The 20,750-nt window shown below is 44.0% G+C and overlaps 1 protein-coding gene across 6 annotated transcripts in view; it reads right to left on the minus strand.

The window, feature by feature from the left end:
* Positions 1-20,750, minus strand: part of TRAPPC9 (trafficking protein particle complex subunit 9) — a 526,641-nt gene that overhangs the window by 328,104 nt on the left and 177,787 nt on the right. For all 6 annotated transcript variants that reach the window (XM_060127570.1, XM_060127568.1, XM_060127569.1 and 3 more), the window contains one exon: positions 1,884-2,008. In XM_060127570.1, the coding sequence (XP_059983553.1) occupies positions 1,884-2,008 (125 nt within the window). The remainder of the gene's footprint in view (positions 1-1,883; positions 2,009-20,750) is intronic.

Here is a 20,750-nt window from a genome sequence, read left to right on the forward strand (position 1 = left end):
AGAGGTGCGACATTTCACAGGTTTGGACTCACTGCACCCCTCGCCAACAGACCTCAGACAAACTGGGTGACTTCCTCTCGGCACAAAGGCTCCCACGAGGTCAGCACATCCACCCGACAGCATTCCTGACGGCTCTAAAAGGAGACTGGTGTGTGTGGATGTGGATAAAAGAGAATCATGGGCTTCCCTGGTGGCACAGTGGTAAAGAATCCACCTGTCAATGCACAGGACACGGGTTCAAAGCCTGGTCCGGGAAGATCCCACATGCCGCGGAGCAACTAAGCCTGTGCGCCACAACTACTGAGCCTGCGCTCTAGAGCCCGCAAGCCACAACTACTGAGCCCACGTGCTACAACTACTGAGCCCACGCACCTAGAGCCCGTGCTCCACAACAGGAGAAGCCACCGCAGTGAGAAGCCCGCGCACCGCGACAAAGAGTAGCCCCCGCTCGCCGCCAAATAGAGAAAGCCCGTGTGCAGCAACGAAGACCCAACGCAGCCAAAAATAAATCAATTAAATACATAAATAAAAAGAAAATCGTGCCACAGCTGCACCAACAGCAGACGGAGAGGGGGAGGCCACAAGGCCAACTGCAGAGGCAAAGGTAACGATGCTGAGGGGCCTGACCCAGGAGGAGGAACACCTGAGATGGCAGGGAAGTACCATCCGGGGCCTGGAAGGAAGCCCCTTTCCCAGCTTCTCCTCCGCGGCTCCCTGCCAACAATCACCCCAACAGCATCTACGCTTGCGGAACCTCTACGCCTTTGCTCCCTCTGGTGGGACTTTTCTTCCACATCCCAGGGCCCTTGGCCAGCACTACAGCCCTGACGCACAGCCATCAAGCTTCTGTATCTGAGTGACGGAGACTCCCAGCTATGCCACCTTCCTCTTTCCCACAGGGCCCTAGATGGAGAAGACTCTCCCCCGAAACCCAGCTCCTCAGCACTTCAGCCCACCGACGCGACCTCTATCAACCCAGGTTGGCGCGTTCCCTCCGCCACGGCCTCATGGCAGACGGCGTCCAGGTCCTTCCACCGTCATCTTGTTTGCGTCAAGCACAGCCCCGATGGCTCACAATTTGTTGTCTCACTGACTCACAGCCAGTTTGGCCAAGCTCTTCTGATGGGTCTAATCAGTCAGTGACCCTGTTAAACGCCAAGAATGTAAGCAGTGCCCCAAAAGGCTGGGCCCGAACACACGCCTATTGAAGTCATTCTTGGCGACTTTGCTGCCTGCTCCCCAGTCACAGCTGCTGGGACCTCTCGTCCCCTCGCTCTACACATGCTCCCTGGGCAGGCGCGTCCCAGCCAAGCTTTCCAGGTGCCGACAAGTCGCTGACCACCGAGAGCTCTGCCCCGACTGCCCTCGTGCTCTGAGGAGACAGCTCATCTCTGCTCAGGCTCCAGGCCCAAGGCACCTGTGCACCAACACTCACTCGTGACTTATATATTCATTCCGGCTGCCCTGGTGCTCAAAGACTAACAAGTGGAAGGAGTCGCCTAAGGATTAAGACAAGTCTACGGGATAAACATCTGAACTGAGAATAATGATGCGATAGATAAACTTTTTAAATGAACGAGAAATAGCAGGCGACATTCTACTTTCATCAGTACAGTCCTAGATTCAACCCACAAATTCCCGAAACTTCAGGAAATTAAGAGTCCACCACCACACGAGGCACTCAAGCTTCAGTGTAACTGCTTCCCGAACCTCACACAGAAGGAGAAATACTGAGAAACCAGCTTTCCGCAAACACAGATCTGTTATCAAATACACGCTTCCTTTCCTTTCTGAAAAATACTCAGAACTTTGCCTCCGAAAGGCTCGGCAGAAACCCAGAGCGCCAAGCCCCTTGGCGGGCTGCCCCGTGGGGGCCGACTCACCTTCACGTGACCCAGGTCCCCAGGCCGGCTGCCCTCAGCTGGGTTCACGGGCTTGCTCTCCACCCGGGGCCTCACGACCTGGCGGAAGGGGCTGCACAGCGGAAAGCCACTCACACTGATGCTGTCTGAAAGATGAGAATAAAATTGTAAGTGAGAAGTTAACCGGATTTTTTTTTTTAATGTAGGAGATTTTATTCAAAAATCGCTAATATCTGGAGTAATGCTCCCGTGTGTGATCACTACTCTACCTCGTGTTAACTACAACCGCCCGGTGAATCTCCCGGGAACGTAGAGTCACACCTACCACAGGTCAAAGTCGAGGACGTACCACTTCTGAAACACGCCAGGTGCCTACCATCGTCAGGAGGCACAGCCGCAGCACCACGTCACCTGCACCCGCCCCCAGCTTCCTGTGCTCAGACAGCGCCAAGCCGCCTTTACCTTCCAGCCTTTGTACGAGCTGCTCCCTCAGCCTCCGTTCACGCGGTGGTTTCACCGTGCCACTTGAACTTAGTCTAAAAGCCCATTCGTCTTCCAATTTCAGGAGGCCACTACTGTGTCCAGGACTGTATGTAAACCTCTGTAGAGCACTCCCTGCCACCTGTTCTTTTTCTTACCTGGTGATCTCACCTGTCAGTCTAATCCAGGACTCCTCCTAAGTCCTTTATCTCACACCCCACATCCAATCCGAAAGGAGCTCTTGTTAGCTCTCAGAGTATTTCCAGAAATGGCTTTCAAGGCCACCAGCCTGGTCTGGTCGCCATCAGCCCCTCCAGGACTAAGAACAAGGCCTCCTGGCTGCCCCCACACACACATGCCGCTCTGGATCGTTTCCATCCACAGAAATGTAAATCAGGTCACGCCCCTCCCAGGATGCCTCCTGTTTCTCAAGGGCCCTTTGCACAGCACAATGGCTGCATGAGGTTGAAGAAAAATGCATATTCAGACTGTAAAAACTGCTGACAACAGTGTAAGTATCTTCTGCACCCCAAAAGAAACTGACTCAATTATCAACTAGAACCACTTCTAAATTAGATGGAGGTGCCCACCAATTATGAAGAAACATTTGTTAGGAACATCGCCATGAAAGGTTAATTTTATTTATTTGTTTATTTATTTTTGGCTGTGTTGGGTCTTCGTTGCTGCGCACGGGCTTTCTCTAGTTGCCTCGAGCGGGGGCTACTCTTCATTGCGGTGCGCAGGCTTCTCATTGCAGTGGCTTCTCTTGCTGTGGAGCACGGGTTCTAGGCATACGGGCTTCAGTAGTTGTGGCTCACGGGCTCTAGAGCGCAGGCTCGGTCATTGTGGCGCACGGGCTTAGCTGCTCCGCGGCATGTGGGATCTTCCCGGACCAGGGCTCGAACCCGTATCTCCTGCATTGGCAGGTGGATTCTTATCTACTGCACCACCAGGGAAGTCCCAAAAGCTAATTTTTAAATGACTTGCATTAAGCAGAGAAAATGCAAACCCAAAATACAATTCCAGATGGTGGCTACAGGACAGTTTATGCATCCCTCAGAATCCCAACAGAAAGTCAACCGAGCAGCAGAGGGCCACACCAAAACTCAGTTACAAGTAAACCAGGCGCCCACGCATCATCGAACAGGCAAGCAGGGGAGTACAAACCCCCAACGGTCCCACGAGCGAATGCACTTCAGGAGCTCCTACTTCTGACAACAGCAGGTAGACAATTCAGACCAACCCAGCTGAGAACAACTCGAGAACGCAGACAAGGCACTGGAGGGCTAACAAGGCACGAGGAACTCCAGGACCACGATCCGGCAGAAGAAGGAGATACAGGGACACAGGCCTGCCATTAAACCTCCCCAGAGGTGCCTGAAGCTCCCTGAAGAACTGACCAAGAGGCTAAGAATCTGAGCAGAGCCTTTCACACTCAGGTGGGAAAGCAGTGACATTCTGTGTCCCCTAAAAAGAGTGGATGGTAAGCCCTAGAAGCTTTGGGTGGGACCCGAAAGGACGACACACTAAGTGAAGGATAGACTGGAAATAAAGCGGCCGCCCAGGGACCGGCACCCAACTGTGAATCAGGTCAGTACCTGCAACCGGACTGAGGCAATTCTCCTGCCTAAACACATTCCCTGTCGCCCCTACTCTGTCCTGTGTCTTCTCACCGTTGTGCACCTCTGACAACCACCTCTGTGGACCCTAATATCCCCAACTCTTCACCATGCAGCCACCCTTCCTCCGAGTCCGGGCACCTCGTCTACACTGAGACCCGCGATCACTACAGCTGGCCCCGTACCCAGGAAGACAGGCTGCGAGGCAGGGCCGGGTGGGGACTCAGACGGGTCAGGGCTTATGAAGTGTTTGCCACAAGACCTGGTACCTGGCAAACATTCGGCAAAAACAGCTATTGTTATTATAGCAACCTATATGCACGTCCCAGATTCCTTCCATGACTATGAACTCATTGAGGGCAGAATTCTTATCAATGTCACTCTCACACACCCCCCACAGTAGCTGGCACAGGCTCTAGCAAATCATAAACCCACAGTAAACGTTAAGTAAATGAATAAATCACAGGGTCAGATTTGGTAGTTTACACGCCACGGTCAACGAAAATTCCATCACCCCAAAGTCACGTTCAATAATCAACTCAATTCACTCACGGTTAACTGAACTTTCATCATGTGTCTCTGTGCAAAGACCCATTTGCAAAAGTCAGTCCAAAGCTGTGAGATTTGAATGGGTTTTTCTCTCCCTTTTCTCATTCTCCCAGCATCATGGGCATAATCTGTAAAACCTCTCCACTATACCACAGTACCTGCTGTGAGGGAACTAGTATTATGAACACAGACATTTGCAAAACACAAACTCCACACTCTTCAGCTAGAAACTAGGTCACCCCTGCTGAGTTAAGGCAGGTGCCCAACTGATTTTAAGTGCCACCTCTCGTTCCCCCAAGTACTTCACTCTTCCCTAGAGAAAGTTTCCATCATTAGCATATTATGCAAATGCTGCTAGCTCCCAAAGGTCTGAGGTCCTTTTCTGCCTTGGAAATACTGATCCTGTTTTACACTTGTAACAGTGCTCAAGGCCTCCTTTCTGCAGGGGTCCAGAGGCTCCGGGCTGTAGTGGGAAATGTCCTGAGCAGCGGCTTGGTCTGTCCTCCTTCCTTGCAGAACAGCTCCTGCCCCACCCCAGGTTGTTCTGGCGGGATCAGGGGTGGCTCTAATCCAGCCGTGGTGAGAGATGGAAATGTCCCATCAACAGTGGTTGATCCACAGGACGAACAGGAGACCCCAGACGGGTCTCGTTGAGTCTTTCTGAGATTTGATCTGTGAAGGGTGGAGCAGGTGGGGTGCATCTTCCTTTGAATCATATGTTCTCAAGATAGAGGTTTGGGTCTTCCTGCAAGCCATCCTCCCACCACACTGCAAGAGTGAGTGAGTCACACAACCTTGTGAGCTCAGTTTTCTTGACTCTAAAATGGGGACCAGCTCAAGGGAATCAGTGAAAAGTACAAATCTGCAGTGTCTTGGAACTGGAGGGATCTAGGATTGTGGGCACTTACCAAAAAAGGCTAAAAACTACATCTGAAATTTGCCTCCTTTTCTGACAACGACTTCAAAGCCTCAAAGAAACCTCAGAAACCTGTAATCTTCAAGCTCAGGGAAAAAATATACATTAAAACAGCTACTCTCCGGCTTCTTTATAGATTAAAGAATTCTGCCCCCTAATCCAATTGAGAATGGAAAAGACAAGCTATGTATAAATTATAAATGGGGACAGAAGATCAGCAGCTCTGTCCCCATGGGAGACAGAGGGGTGGGAGGGAGAAGCCAGCCTTGGGAAGGCCGGAAGCTGCATAAGGACAGCGCTGGAGAGGAGGAGGCCGCCGCACAGGGTGGCGAGAGGCTGGACGGAGCCAGTGGAGCAAGCAGGGAAGAGGCCGCTCCCAGCTGGGCGGATGGAGGGCAGCAAATTCTGTTCAACCATTTCGGCCAATTTTCCTGCCAACACAGGCTACCACAAATAGAACAGAGAACAGATTGGGATGACAAGCAATAGGAAGACAAGACCAAAAAAGTTACAAACAGACGAAGGCAGCCTCGTAGGAAGACCGCAGAGTTGAGTGGATTTAGGAGGACAGAGGGTATTTAAGAATGGGACGAGCCTGGTAGATCATCATGAATCAAAGTGAGCTTTTAGAGAGAATTTCACAGTTGCTGTTTACAGTGCTCAATTTTTCTATTAAGAGCATCTCTGTGGGCAATTCAGAAATACAATTTTATATGCTAAAATAGTACGTGTCTCTCGAAGTCAGCTTCATCACAGCCACAGTGACAACTGGTAGAAATGACAGCTGAAAGTGGGATGTGTGTGGTGGGAAGAAAAAGCACAGTCGCAATAAAAATACTGCAACTAAGAAGGGCTGGAGGCTGCGTGTTCACTGCGGGCTCAGCACAGCACTGGGCGCTTAGGACACGTCACGTAGCTGCTCGTCACGCCCTGCCAGGCGGGCACGATTTTATCCGTTCTATAGATGAGGAAGCCGAGGTCCCGAGAAGGTAAGTAACTTGGTAGTTCATCAGAGGCACAGCCAGAACTAGAAGTCGGTACGGTCGGATTTGTGACGACCCAGCAAAGCTGGTACAAACAACATGCTTCAGCCCTGACGTGAGCTTATGAAACCTCCCCATCCAGGCTGCTCTGCAGTGCACCATCCCACGAAACCCACCACGAGGCCCCTCACAATGGCTTAGCATCTGTCTCCAGTGAGGGGGCCACTCCAGAAATGTGTCCATTTTTGTGCACTTTCAAAAGAGACACAAATGCTGAAGGCTGAATACACACTTTCTCACTGGTGACAGGTATATGAAATAAACCAAACTGGAATAAAATGCATTTACAAAGGCCAAAGGAGACAACCATCTCCCAGTGGGAGTCGGTCGGGGTCTGGTGCTCCAGGTAGAATATATTTCAAAGGCCAAAGGAGACAACCATCTCCCAGTGGGAGTCGGTCAGGGTATGGTGCTCCAGGTAGAATATATTTTGAAGATGTTTTTTCAATTATTCATAAAGTCCCTGGGTGCCAAAGAGCCCATCTGGTTATCATTACATATCCTCAAGAAAACCAAAGAAGTAGAAGCATTTGGCTCAGAAATTAGACAATACTCATCCTCAATTTCCATAGAGAAAGTGGTGTGTTTATTCATTCAGAAACTTTGGGATATGCTTAGGAAGAAAAAATAATTCATGTAGAAACAGTGGCCTTCATATACCATTCAAACGGAAACAGCCCTCCCTCCATCCCCCTGGCCTTCCCTCCTGCTCAAGTAGGGGGAAGCAGCACCCCTCCTGCGGGGCCCAATCAGCGCCTCACTGCTCTCGCCCCACGAACGGCCTCCCGGGATGTCTGCAGCCTCTCCCTCCTCCGCGCATGCTCATTCCAGGCACCCTCACCCAGTACCAGGGCTTCTCACTTTAACATCGTTACAGAGACACAATTAGCATATCATAACCTGCAGATGTTTAAACTGTACAACTGGAGGAGTTCTGACATTCCTAAAACAAGCAACACAATTGAGACGACGAACATATCCACCTGCTGCCAGGTTCCCCGTGCACCCTCGCACATCCTCACCGCCACCCTCCTGGCCAGATACCCACTGCTGGCACCAGACGTGGTGCGTTTTCCAAAAGTTAACACATTATACATATTGTACATTAAGCTACGCTCCTCTGTCAGGCTTCTTTCACTCAGCATACTTATCTCGGAATCATCCTGAGTTATTGTGCATATCAACGGTTCACTCCTTTCTATCGCTCAATAGTATTCCAGTGAGTGGATATAACACAATTTGTTTTTCCACTCACCTACTGATGAACACGTAGGTTGTTTCTGGTTATTACAAAAATAAAGCTGCTCTGAACATCTGTGTACAAGTCCTTGTATGGACATATGCTGTCAGTTCTCCTGGTTCAATATCCAGGAATAAGTTGGCTGGGTCATATGCTAAGTGTATATTTGATTTTCCAAGAAAGTTATTAATGAGTTGTTAATATGCTTGCAAACAAAAAAAAGGAATAAATAAGGAAGATGAGCCTATCAAAAACTGAGCAGGCAATTTAAGAACAAATATCACCTCTTTGGGGGTTTTTTGGTTGTTTTTTGTTTTGTTTGGCAGCATCACATGGCTTGGGGGATCTTAGTTCCCCGACCAGGGACTGAACCTGGGCCACGGCAGTGAAAGAGCTAACCACTGGACCGCCAGGGAACTCCCAAAATATCACCTCTTGAAGTGAAAAACAAACTGGATAATTTAAACACTCCTTAAAGAGCCAAACAGAAAATTAGGCAAAAAGAAAAAGTTAGTGAATTGGAAAAAAGAGGAGTGGAAATTATCTAGAATGTGGCACATGGAGAAAGATGAGGAATGTGAAAGAACATTAGAGGCCATGGAAGAGTGAGAGGCTACACAGGTGAACAGGAGTTAGGGAAGCAGGTGAGAGAAAACTGGGGAAAGCTGGTATCTGAAGAGAGACAGACTGAACATTTTTCATAATGGAAAAATGTGAATCCTCAAATTCAAAAAGCGCAAAAAAGCTCTACGGGACCAATAAAAGGAAACGCAAACCTAGAAATGACACAGTAAACCTGCAGAATACCGAAAAATAAGAAAAAGTTATTTTTGAAAACATACAGGGGATTGATATATATACACTAATATGTATAAAATAGATAACTAATAAGAACCTGCTGTATAAAAAAATAAATAAAATTCAAAAATTCTAAAAAAAAAAAACCATACAGGGACATGTCCACACAAAAACGTGTACACAGATTCTCACAACAGCATTAATCATAGCAGCCAGAATGGAAACAATTCAAAGATCCGTCAACTGACGAACCGATAAACAAAAACCGTCTGTCCATACAATACTACTCATCCTCAAAAAGGAATGAGGGGCTGACACAGGTTGCAACACCAATGACCCCTGAAACATCATGCTAAGCAGAAGAAGCCCGACACAGAAGGCCACAGATTGTATGATTCCATTTATATGAAATGTTCAGAATAGGTAAATCCACAGAGAAAGAAAGTAGATTTCTAGTGACCAGGGGAGGGGAGGATGGTGAATGGCTCCTAATGGGTTTGCGGTTTCTTTCTGGGATGATAAAAATGTTTTGATTTTGGTTGATTGCACAACTCTGAATATACTAAAAGTTACTAAATTGTACACTTTAAATGGGTGAATTTATGGTATGTGAATTGTATCAATTTTTTTTTAATTAAAGGATATAAACACTTGGGGGGGGAGAAAAATGGAGATTGTATCCAAAGGAACAATAATTACACCAAGAGCTAACTTCAACAGCAATGGAAGCCATTCGACAGTATGAATTCATCTTCAAAGTATTTGAGAAAATTTAACTGCTAATCTAGAAATATGTACACAGCAGAACTTCCTATTCTTAGAAATAACTGGTGACATAAAGACATTTCAGAACAAAAGCTGAGCAAACTTACCACCAACACATCCTCACTAAAGGAACTCAACAAGAAAAGGAACCCTCATACACTGTTGGTGGGAGTGTAAATTGGTGCAATCACTATGGAAAACAGTACAAGGTTCCTAAAAATATAGCTACCATATGATCCAGCAATTCCACTCTCCTGGGTATATATCCAGAAGACACGAAAACACTAATTCAAAAAGATACATGCACCCTGATGTTCTTAAGCAGCGCTACTCACAACAGCCAAGACATGGAAGCAACCCAAGTGCCCATCAACAGACAAATGGATAAAGAAGATGTGGTGCATACACACAATGGAATATTACTCAGTCATAAAGAAGAATGAAATTCTGCCATGAAGCCTATACTATGAACGAGGCAGCATCACACAGACAAAGTGTTGTGAAGTTGCAGCCCTAAAATCTGAGAGTAGGATCTCCTTCTGGTGTCCCAGGTGAGAGAAGAAACAAAGGTCTAGTTCCACAACGCTGTGCGCACAAGGCACACTTTCTCACAGTCACGTCCAGCTGTCACCTCCAAGGCTAAGTGTGAAATCCACACTTTTTCACAGCAGACAAGGTGTTCAACACGCTACAGGAGCCAGTGTCCAGTGAGATCTTGTTTGGGAGCCTGTTACTGATGATCACCTTTGCCGAAAAGCGACACCATTTGAGTCACTGGCCACACAGGAAGCCAACTACAGTGGACTTTTAAACCATCTGACGGTCCTCTTAGCTTCAGGACATTACCGAGTTTCTCCCCCTCTAAAGATGGGTAAGAAAAAAAGAAACAAGTGAAACCGAAGCAGGTGACACTTGGCCAAAGGATCTCAGGGACCCCTGGCGACAGAGCCCTGAAATGGGAGCACAAAGGCGGCACTTTCTTTTCTTTGGAAATCGTCAAAGGAAGCGAAGGATTAAGGTACTTGAGGACACACTGTAGAGCACAGGGAGTATCAATATCCTGTGATAAACCATGATGGAAAAGAACATGAACAAGATAGATATATATATGTATATGTATGTATAACTGAATCACCTTGCTGTACGGCAGAAATTAACAAGTCAACTATACTTCAATAAAAACTTTTTTAACAAAAGAGATGTGAGGACATGTGTTCAAATCCCAGATGTGCTCCCTTTGTCTGTCCAGAACCGATGTGCTTAAAGGAGCACTGGACGTGGAGACAAAAGCCTGGCCCTGCCCCTTGCCCGCCCCCAGCCTTGGGAAAGACTGATCACTGATCAACAGGAAAGGTCCCAGCAGCGCTGATAAATGCTGCTCTCACGTTTCCACTCTGGATCTTACACATCTTTTATATCTTGTTTACATGTAGTATTCCATCTCTACTTAAAGAGAAACACAAATAAATGAACATCAATTCTCCAAAGAAAGCCACAGAAATAGCTCAATTAGCATATGTTATTTTAGGATAAAATCAGTAAAACAAAACCAGAGTACTGCCAATTTGAAACTGGAAATAGGATGCCTTTTCCACAAGATAACAAAGGGAGAGCGATGGTCCCAGGCCAAGTAATTTAGAAACAAGAAATTCAAAGTACAGTCTGAATGTCTGAGCCCTCTTCACAGCTGTCCTCAAGCACTGCACATCCCTAAAAGACTGGGAAAGTCGTTATTTCTTCATTAAAGAGTCAGCCAAATCAGAGAAATCACAGAGCTGACAGTTTCAAGTCAGAACACTAATTTTAGGAATTATCTAAAGAAAAAGTTCAAGCCAGCATCATCCCCCAAAACTTTCCTCTCCAACAAATTCGTTGTTGATACTTATGGGGCAAACTCTCTTAAGGAATAACTGTTAGAATCTCCCTCCCTCCCTCTCTCTCCCTCTCCCTCTCCCTCTCCCTCCCTCCCTCTCTCTCCCTCTCCCTCTCCCTCTCCCTCTCTCTCTCTCTCTCTCTCTCTCACACACACACACACACACACACACTTTTCAAAAACTAAGTTACCGGAACTTGCTTTCTGCCAGTTTTTACACATGCATGAAAAACAAATTTCCCCACCCCTCCCTCTTTCATCCTCCAAGGTCCCACTCTTTCTGTAAATTTTACTTCCATCATCACCTCCAAAGACAAGCCTTCCCCCACTCCCTCTGATACAGTCATAGTATCATGTACCTCTCCTACCTAGCACTTAGCAAAGCTGTACTTTTTCATTTATTTGTGAAAAAATTCATTTCACTTATTTTATCAATTATTAAATTGCCCATCTCTCCCACTAGACTTGCGTGGTCTAACAGAGTGGCCGCAAGATAGTGCGCCTTTAAAGTAATTAAAATCAAATAATACTTGATCTTTAGATGCACCATCCACATCACAAGTGATCAAAGCCACATGTGACCCACGGTCACCCTACTGGACGGCTCAGAACAGGAACTGCCCTATCACAGAGTTCTGATGGACAGCACTGCACTGGACACTAAGCTCCTTGAGGGCAGGGACTGCGTCTCATTTTACTCAGGACAATCCCAAGAGAAGTACAGTACAGACACACCTCGTTTTACTGTACTTCGCAGATACTGCACTTTTTACAAATTGAAGGTTTGTGGCAGCCCTGTGTGAAGCAAGTCTATCGGCGCCATTTTTCTAACAGCATTTGCTCACTTGGTGTCTCTGTCTCACATTTCAGTAATTCTCACAGTATTTCAGTATTTTTGATTATTATATTTGTTATGGTGATCTGTGATCAGTGATATTTGATGTGACTATTGTAGTTGTTTTGGCATTTTTTAGCGATGAAGTATTTTTAATTAAGGTATGTGCATTGCTTTTTTCAGACATAATGCTACTGCACACTTAATATACTACAGTATAGTGTAAACAACTTTTATAAGCACTGGGAAACAAAAAATCATGACTCGATTTACTGCAATATTCACTTTATTGTGGTTGTGTGGAACTGAACCCACAGTATCTCTGAGGTATGCCTGTACCTGGAATAAAGCAGACAGTCCACAAGTATCTGTGAAGGGGGTGTGGGGGGAAGTACACACCGTGACTGCTAACTCTACTACACCACACACCGCATGGTAAAACCCAGAAGAAAGAAATTATTTAAGTCCTGTTACCTGATTAAAACAGAATACTAGTAATTAGTTACACTTCCATAACTTAAAATTGTATGACATAACTTCAAATATTCTATAATATCCACTCCCATTCAAATACTTACAAGTACCTAATATACACACACAAAATTAGCTCAAAAACTATAGACTAAAACAGGTAACTAAAATGGTTTTACAGGTGAATTCTACCAAACGTTTAAAAAATTAACGCCAATCCTTCTCAAACTCTTCCAGAAATTAAGGAAGAGGGAACAGTCCCACGCTCATTTTCCCAGGTTAGCATTACCCCAGTACCAAAGCCAGACAAGGAAACTACAAGAAAACTACGCATCAATATCCCTGATGAATACAGATGCAAAAATCCTCAACAAAGTATCAGCACATCAAATTCAACAATACATTGAGAGCATCATATACCAGGATCAAGTGGGATTTACCCCTGGGATGCAAGAATGGCTCAACATACACAAATCAATAAATGTGATACACACATATTAACAGAATAAAGGATAAAAATGATATGGTCATCTCGATAGATGCAGAAAAAGCATTTGACAAAATGCAAAATCTTTTCATGATAAAAACCCTCAACTAATTGGGTGTTGAAGGAACATACCTCAACATAATAATGGCTATATATGACAAGCCCACAGCTAACATACTCAATTGGTGAAAGGCTGAAAACTTTTCCTCTAAGATCAGGAACAAGACAAGGGTGCCCACTCTTACCACTATTCAACATAGTACTGAAAATCCTAGCCAGAGCAATCAAGCAAGAAAAAGATATTAAAAGGTATCCAAATCAGAGAGGAAGAAGTAAATTATCTTTATTTGCAGATTATATGATCTTATACAGAATCCTAGACTCAACCAAAAACTGTAAGATCTAATCAATAAATTCAGTAAAGTTTCAGGATATAACATTAACATACAGAAATCAGTTGCTTTCCTACACACCAACAACAAAATATCTGAAACATAATAAAGAAAGCAATCCCATTACAATAGCATCAAAAACATAAGGTAGTTAGGAATTTAACCAAGGAAATGAAAGAACTGATGAACACTAAACTACAAGACTTTGATGAAAGACATTGAAGAAGACACAAAAATGGAGAGGTATCTTGTATTTGTGGATCAGAAGAATATTGTTAAAATGTCCATATTACCCAAAGCCATCTATAGATTCAATGCAATCCCTATCAAAATTCCAATGGCGTTTTTCACAGAAATAGTGAAAGCAATTCTGAAATTCATATGGAGTCACAAAGACCCCAATAGCCAAAGCAATCCTAAGCCAAAAGGACAAAGCTGGAGGTATCATACTGAATACTTCCAGATATCAAATTATACTACAAAGCCATAGTAATCAAAATAGTATACAGTAATCAAAACAGCATAAAAATAGACACACAGACCAATGGAAAATAGAGAGCCCATAAATAAACCGCTGCATATGCGGTCAACTCATCTTTGACAAGAGAGCCAAGAATATTCAATGGGAAAAGGCAGCCTCTTAAATAAATGGTGCTGGGAAAACTAGATAACCACATGCAGAAAAATAAATCTGGACCCCTATCATAAATCACTCACAAAAATTAACTCAGAAGATTAAAGACTTAAACATAGGACCTGAAACTGAGAAACTCCTGGAAGAAAACATAGGAGAAAAGCTCCTTGACACTGGTCTTGGCAACAATTTTTTGGATCTGACACCAAAAGCATGAGCAACAGAAACAAAAATACAAGTGGGGCTATATCAAACTGAAATGATTCTGCACAGCCAAAGAAACAATCAAGAGTATGAAAAGCCAACCTACAGAATGGGAGCAAATATTTGTAAATCATCTATTTGATAAGGGATTAATATCAAAATGTATAAAGAATTCATACAACTCAATAAAAAAAATCTGATTTCAAAATAGGCATAGGAACCGAGTAAGATACTTTTCCAAAGATGACATACAAATGGCCAAAAGCTACATGAAAAGGTGCTCAACCATCACTAATCATCAGGGAAATGCAAACCAAAACCACAATGAGATAACATCTCACATACTTTAGAATGGCTGTTCTCAAAAAGACAAGAGGTAAGTGTAGGCAACGATGAGGAGACAAAGAAAAAAGTGCACCCTTGTGCACTGTTGATGGGGATGTAAATTGGTGCAGTCACTGTGGAAGCAGTGTGGAGATTCCTCAAAAAATAAAAAATAGAACTACCATATCATTCAGCAATCCCACTTCTGAGTACATATCCAAAGGAAATGAAAAAAAGGATCTCAAAGAGATACCTGCACTCCATATTTTTACAGCATTATTCACAATAGCCAAGATGAGGAAACAACCTAAGCATATCTCTACAGATGAACAGACACAGAAGATGTGATATATACATATATACACACAATGGAATATAATTCCATGAGAAAGAAGAAAATCCTGCCGTTTGCAACAACACGGACGGACCCTGAGGGCATTATGCTAAGTGAAATAAGTCAGAGAAAGATAAATACTATATGATATCACTTATATGTGGAATCTAAAAAAGATATACCTGTAGAAACAGAGAGAGAATGGTGGTTACCAGGGGCCGAGAGGCAGGCAAAATGGGGAGATGTTGGTCACAGTGTACAAACTTGCAGTTAGAAGAGGAGCATGTTCTGGGGACCTAGTGCACAACATTGTGATTATAGTTAACAACACTGTATTATATATTTGAAAGTTGCTAAGAGAGTAGACCTTAAGTGTTTTCACCACAAAAAAGCAACAGTAATTAAGTGATGTGATGGTGGTCTTAGCTAAGGTGATAATCATTTTGCAATATACAAATGTATCAAATAAACACAATGTACACCTTAAACTTATACAATGTTCTATGTCAATTATCTCAATAAAGCTGCAAAACAGATAACTAACGATGCTGCACACCTTTCATCTCTTACTGTTTGGATATACACTTTTGTGAGGGGTCTGTTAAAATATTTTCATTTTTTACTGGGCAACATCATTAGTTATCTGGGAAAAGCCAATAAGAACACAATGAGGGTTACACATGAACAAGAACAGCTAAAATTTAAAGACTGACCCTACCGATCAGTGGTGACGGTCTGGAGCACCAGAGGACTGGTGTGCCTGCAGATGGTGTGTGTAAATCAAAATAAGCAGGTTGAAAACCTGGATGACTGTAGAGCTATCAAAGCTCAACATACACCACATAACCTATGATCCAGTAAAGCCACTTCTGGGCACACACCCAACGAAAATGTGGGCTGATGTCCACCAAATACTTGTACAAGAAAGTTTATTATTCATAATAGCCAAAAAGCAGAAACAACCCGAATGTCCATCACGAGTAGATTGGATAAGCTGTGGTATTTTCACACGGTGGACTATCCCCCACCAATAAAAAGGAACAAACAAATGCAACACACAACAACGTGCGTGAATCTCAGGTATAATGCTGAGTGGGAAAAAAGACACACAGGACTTCGGATCTCCAGAACTGTAAGAGAATACATTTGTGCTGTTTAAAGCAAAAAAAAAAAAAAAAAAAAAAAAGACACAAAAGAGCATATACTGTATTTATTTCTTCTATATGAAAGACAAGAACAGGCAAAACTAATCTATGATGATCAATGTCATAATTACTTACCTTGATGCAGGGTCATCAAAAGTGAGAGGACAGGAGAGGACTGGTGGGGTGCTGGAAAAATCACCCCCATCTGGGTCTGGGTGGTGGGTGCAAGGGTGAATATGAATATACAAATAAATTCGGAGGCGGAGTCAAGACGGCAGTGCAGGAAGATGCGGAGATAGAATCTCCCCACAACTAGGGCACCTGTCGGGCACTGGTAGGGGACTGTGACGCCCAAGGAGGCAGGAGGAACCCCAAAGTGAACCGGTAGGATGTAGGGGGACTGAGGCGGGGGAGGAGAAGTGGAGGCCAGACAGGATCGGCACCCCTGAGGCCAGGGAGATCAGGAAAGGCAGGCGGGAGGGACTCTCCAGGAAGAGCGGGAGAGGAGTGGAGGGCGATCGCCTGGCCCACTGGGGCCGGGGAGCCTGCTGAGCTCCCAGGCTGGTCCCCTGCTCTCCAGAGCCCCCTCCAGGCCACGTAGGTCCTTGGGGGCACAGGAGGGAGGCTGGGGAGATCAGGAGAGGCAGGCGGGAGGGACTCTCCAGGAAGAGCGGGAGAGGAGCAGAGGGTGATTGCCCTGCCCACTCGGGCACGGGGCGCCTGCTGGGCTCCCAGGTGAGGTCCCCTGCCCTCTAAGACCAGGGGTGGGGGGCACGCCTGGACCCCTTCTGTTCCCTGATCCTAAGTCCCACCCCCATAGCCCCCAGGGCCTTTCCAGCCTTGTTAGGAAAGGGTCATCAACAGGGAGAGGACAGGAGAAGAATGGTGGGGTGCTGGAAAAATCACCCCCATCTGGGTCTGGGTGGTGGGTGCAAGGGTGAATATGAATATACAAATAAATTCGGAGGCGGAGTGGAATGGTCCTGAGCATTAGCCCCGCCCACCGCCCAAACATCACCCTTGCTTAGGCCCCGTCCTCCACCGCCAAGGACTTCCGCCCCCCCACCCCCGCTTTTTTTTTTCTTTTCCCTCCTCCTCTTTTATACTAGTATGGTACTTATGTACCTTCTGGTTGTTGATTCATCTATATTTTTATTTTCTTCCTAACATATCTGTTAGTCTCCTAGTCTAATTTTATTTTTTACTTTATTGTTTTTTTTGTTTGTTTGTTTGTTTTTGCTTTTTTTGCCGCCCCAGGCAGCTTGCGGGATCTTGCTTCACGAACCCAGGGTCAGGCTGAAGCTCCTGCATGTGAGAGCTCCAAGTCCGAACCACTGGACCAACAGAGAGCCTCAGGCTGCAGGGAATATTCATTGGAGTGACGTCACACGGAATTCCTCATCTCAGCACTAAGACCCTCTTCTACCCACCAAAACCCAGCTCTACCCAATAGCCTACAACTCCAGGGTTGGAAGCCTCAGGCCAAACAACCAGTAAGACAGGAACAGACTCTCACTCATTAAAAAAAAAAAGAAAAAGAGAGAGACAGCAAAAAATTCTCTCACAGATGAAGGAGTAAGATAAAAACCTAGAAGTCCAAATAAATGAAGAGGAAATAGGCAATTTACCTGAAGAAGAATTCAGAGTAATTATAGTAAAGATGATCCAGAATCTCGGAAATAGAATGGAGGCAGGGACTGAAAAAATACAAGAAATGTTAACAAAGATCTAGAAGAACTAAAGAACAAACAAACAGAGAGGAACAACACAATAACTGAAATGAAAAATACACTATAAGGAATCAATAACAGAATAACTGAGGCAGAAGAACGAATAAGTGAGCTGGAAGACAAAATGGTGGAAAGGAGCAGAATAAAGAAAAAAGAATGAAAATAATTGAGGACAGTCTCAGAGACCTCGGGAGCAACATTAAATGCAACAACATTAGAATTATAGGGGTCCCAGAAGAAGAAGAAAAAAAGAAAGGGTCTGAGAAAATATTTGAAGAGACTATACTTGAAAACTTCCCTAACACGGGAAAGGAAATAGTCACCCAAGTCCAGGAAGCACAGAGAGTCCCATACAGGATAAACCCTAGGAAAAACACATCAAGACACATATTAATCAAACTAACAAAAATTAAGTTCAAAGAAAACATATTAAAAGCAGCAAGGGAAAAACAAGAAATAACACACAAAGGAATCCCCATAAGGTTATCAGCTGATTTCTCGGCGGAAACTCTGCAGGCTAGAAGAGAGTGGCAGAATATACTTAAAGTAATGAAAGAGAAAAGCATACAACCAAGATTACTCTACCCAGCAAGGGTCTCATTCAGATTCAGTGAAGTCAAAAGCTTTTCAGACAAGCAAAAGCTAAGAGAATTCAGCACCACCATACCAGCTTTACAACAAATGCTGAAGAAACTTCTCTAAGAGGCAAACACAAGAGAAGAAAAAGACCCACAAAAACAAACCCAAGGGCTTCCCTGGTGGAGCAGTGGTTGGGGGTCCACCTGCCGATGCAGGGGACGTGGGTTCGTGCCCCGGTCTGGGAGGATCCCGCATGCTGCGGAGCGGCTGGGCCCGTGAGCCATGGCCGCTGGGCCTGCACGTCCGGAGCCTGTGCTCCGCAACGGGAGAGGCCATAACAGTGAGAGGCCCACATACCACAAAAAAAAAAAAAAAAACAATTAAGAAAATGGTAACAGGAACATACATATTGGTAATAACCTTGAATGAAAACGGATTAAATGCCCCAACCAAAAAGACACAGACAGACTGGCTAAAAGGATACAAAAACAAGACCCATATATATATACTGTCTGCAAGAGACCCACTTCAGACCTAGGGACATTTACAGACTGCAAGTGAAGGGATGGAAAAAGATACTGCATGGAAGTGGAAATCAAAAGAAAGCTGGAGTAGCAATCCTCGTATCAGATAAAATAGACTTTAAAATAAACACTGTTACAAGAGATAAGGAGGGATACTACATAATGATAAAAGGATCAATCTAAGAAGAAGATATAACAATTATAAATGTTTATGGACCCAACATAGGAGCACCTCAATACATAAGGCTAATGCTAACAACCATGAAAGGAGAAATCAACAGTTAACACAATAATAGTGGGGACTTTAACACCCCACTTACACCAATGGACAGATTATACAAACAGAAAATAAATAAGGAAACACCAGCTTTAAGTGACACAATAGACCAGATAGATCTAATTGATATTTATAGAACATTCCATCCAAAAGTGGCAGAATACACTTTCTTCTCAAGTGTGCACAGAACATTCTACAGGATAGATCACATCTTAGGTCACAAATCAAGCCTCAGAAAATTTAAGAAAACTGAAATCGTATCAAGCATCTTTTCTGACCACAGCACTATGAGACTGGAAATCGATTACAGGAAAAAAAAAAACTGTAGAAAACACAAATACATGGAGGCTAAACAGTGTGCTACTAAATAACCAAGAGATCAATGAAGAAATCAAAGAAGAAATTAAAAAATACATAGAAACAAATGACAATGAAAACACAACAACCCAAAACCTATGGCACGCAGCAAAAGCAGTTCTAAGAGGGAAGTTTATAGCAGTACAATCTCACCTCAAGAAACAAGAAAAATCTCAAATAAACAGTCTAGCCCCACACTTAAAACAACTAGAGAAAGAAGAACAAAGAAAACCCAAAGTCAGTAGAAGGAAAGAAATCATAAAAATCAGAGCAGAAATAAATGAAATAGAAATGAAGAGAACAATAGCAAAGATCAATAAAATGAAAAGCTGGTTCTTTGAGAAGATAAACAAAATTGATAAACCCTTAGCCAGACTCATCAAGAAAAAAAGGGAGAGGACACAAATCAATAAAATTAGAAATGAAAAAGGAGAAATCACAACTGACACTGTGGAAATACAAAAGATTTTAAGAGACTACTACAAAACAACTATATGCCTATATAATGGACAACCATGAAGAAATGGACAAAATTTTGGAAAGGTACAATTTTCCAAGACTGAACCAGGAAGAATTAGAAAACATAAACAGACCTATCACAAGCAATGAAATTGAAACCGTAATTAAAAATCTTCCAGAAAACAGAAGTCCAGGATCAGATGGCTTCACAGGTGAATTCTATCAAACATTTAGAGAAGAGCTAACACCTATCCTTCTCAAACTCTTCCAAAATATAGCAGAGGGAGGAACACTCCCAAATTCATTCTATGAGGCCACCATCACCCTGATACCAAAACCAGAAAAACATACCACAAAAAAAGAAAGTTATAGACCAATATCACTGATGAACACAGATGCAAAAATCCTGAACAAAACAGTAGCAAACAGAACCCAAGAGCACATTAAGAGGATCATACACCATGATCAAGTGGGATTTATCCCAGGGATGCAAGGATTCTTCAATATACGCAAATCAATCAATGTGATACACCACATTAACAAATTAAGGAATAAAAACCATATGATCATCTCAATAGATGCAGAAAAATCTTTTGACAAAATTCAACACCTATTTATGATAAAAACTCTCCAGAAAATGGGGATAGAGGGCACCTACCTCAACATAATAAAGGCCATATATGACAAACCCACAGCAAGTATCATACTCAACGGTGAAAAACTGAAAGCATTTCCACTAAGATCAGGAAGAAGACAAGGATGTCCACTCTCACCACTCTTATTCAACATAGTTTTGGAAGTCCCAGCCACAGCAATCAGAGAAGAGAAAGAAATAAAAGGAATACAAATTGGA

Source organism: Lagenorhynchus albirostris, chromosome 17 (genome assembly GCF_949774975.1).
Source record: "Lagenorhynchus albirostris chromosome 17, mLagAlb1.1, whole genome shotgun sequence".
Taxonomy (NCBI): domain Eukaryota; kingdom Metazoa; phylum Chordata; class Mammalia; order Artiodactyla; family Delphinidae; genus Lagenorhynchus; species Lagenorhynchus albirostris.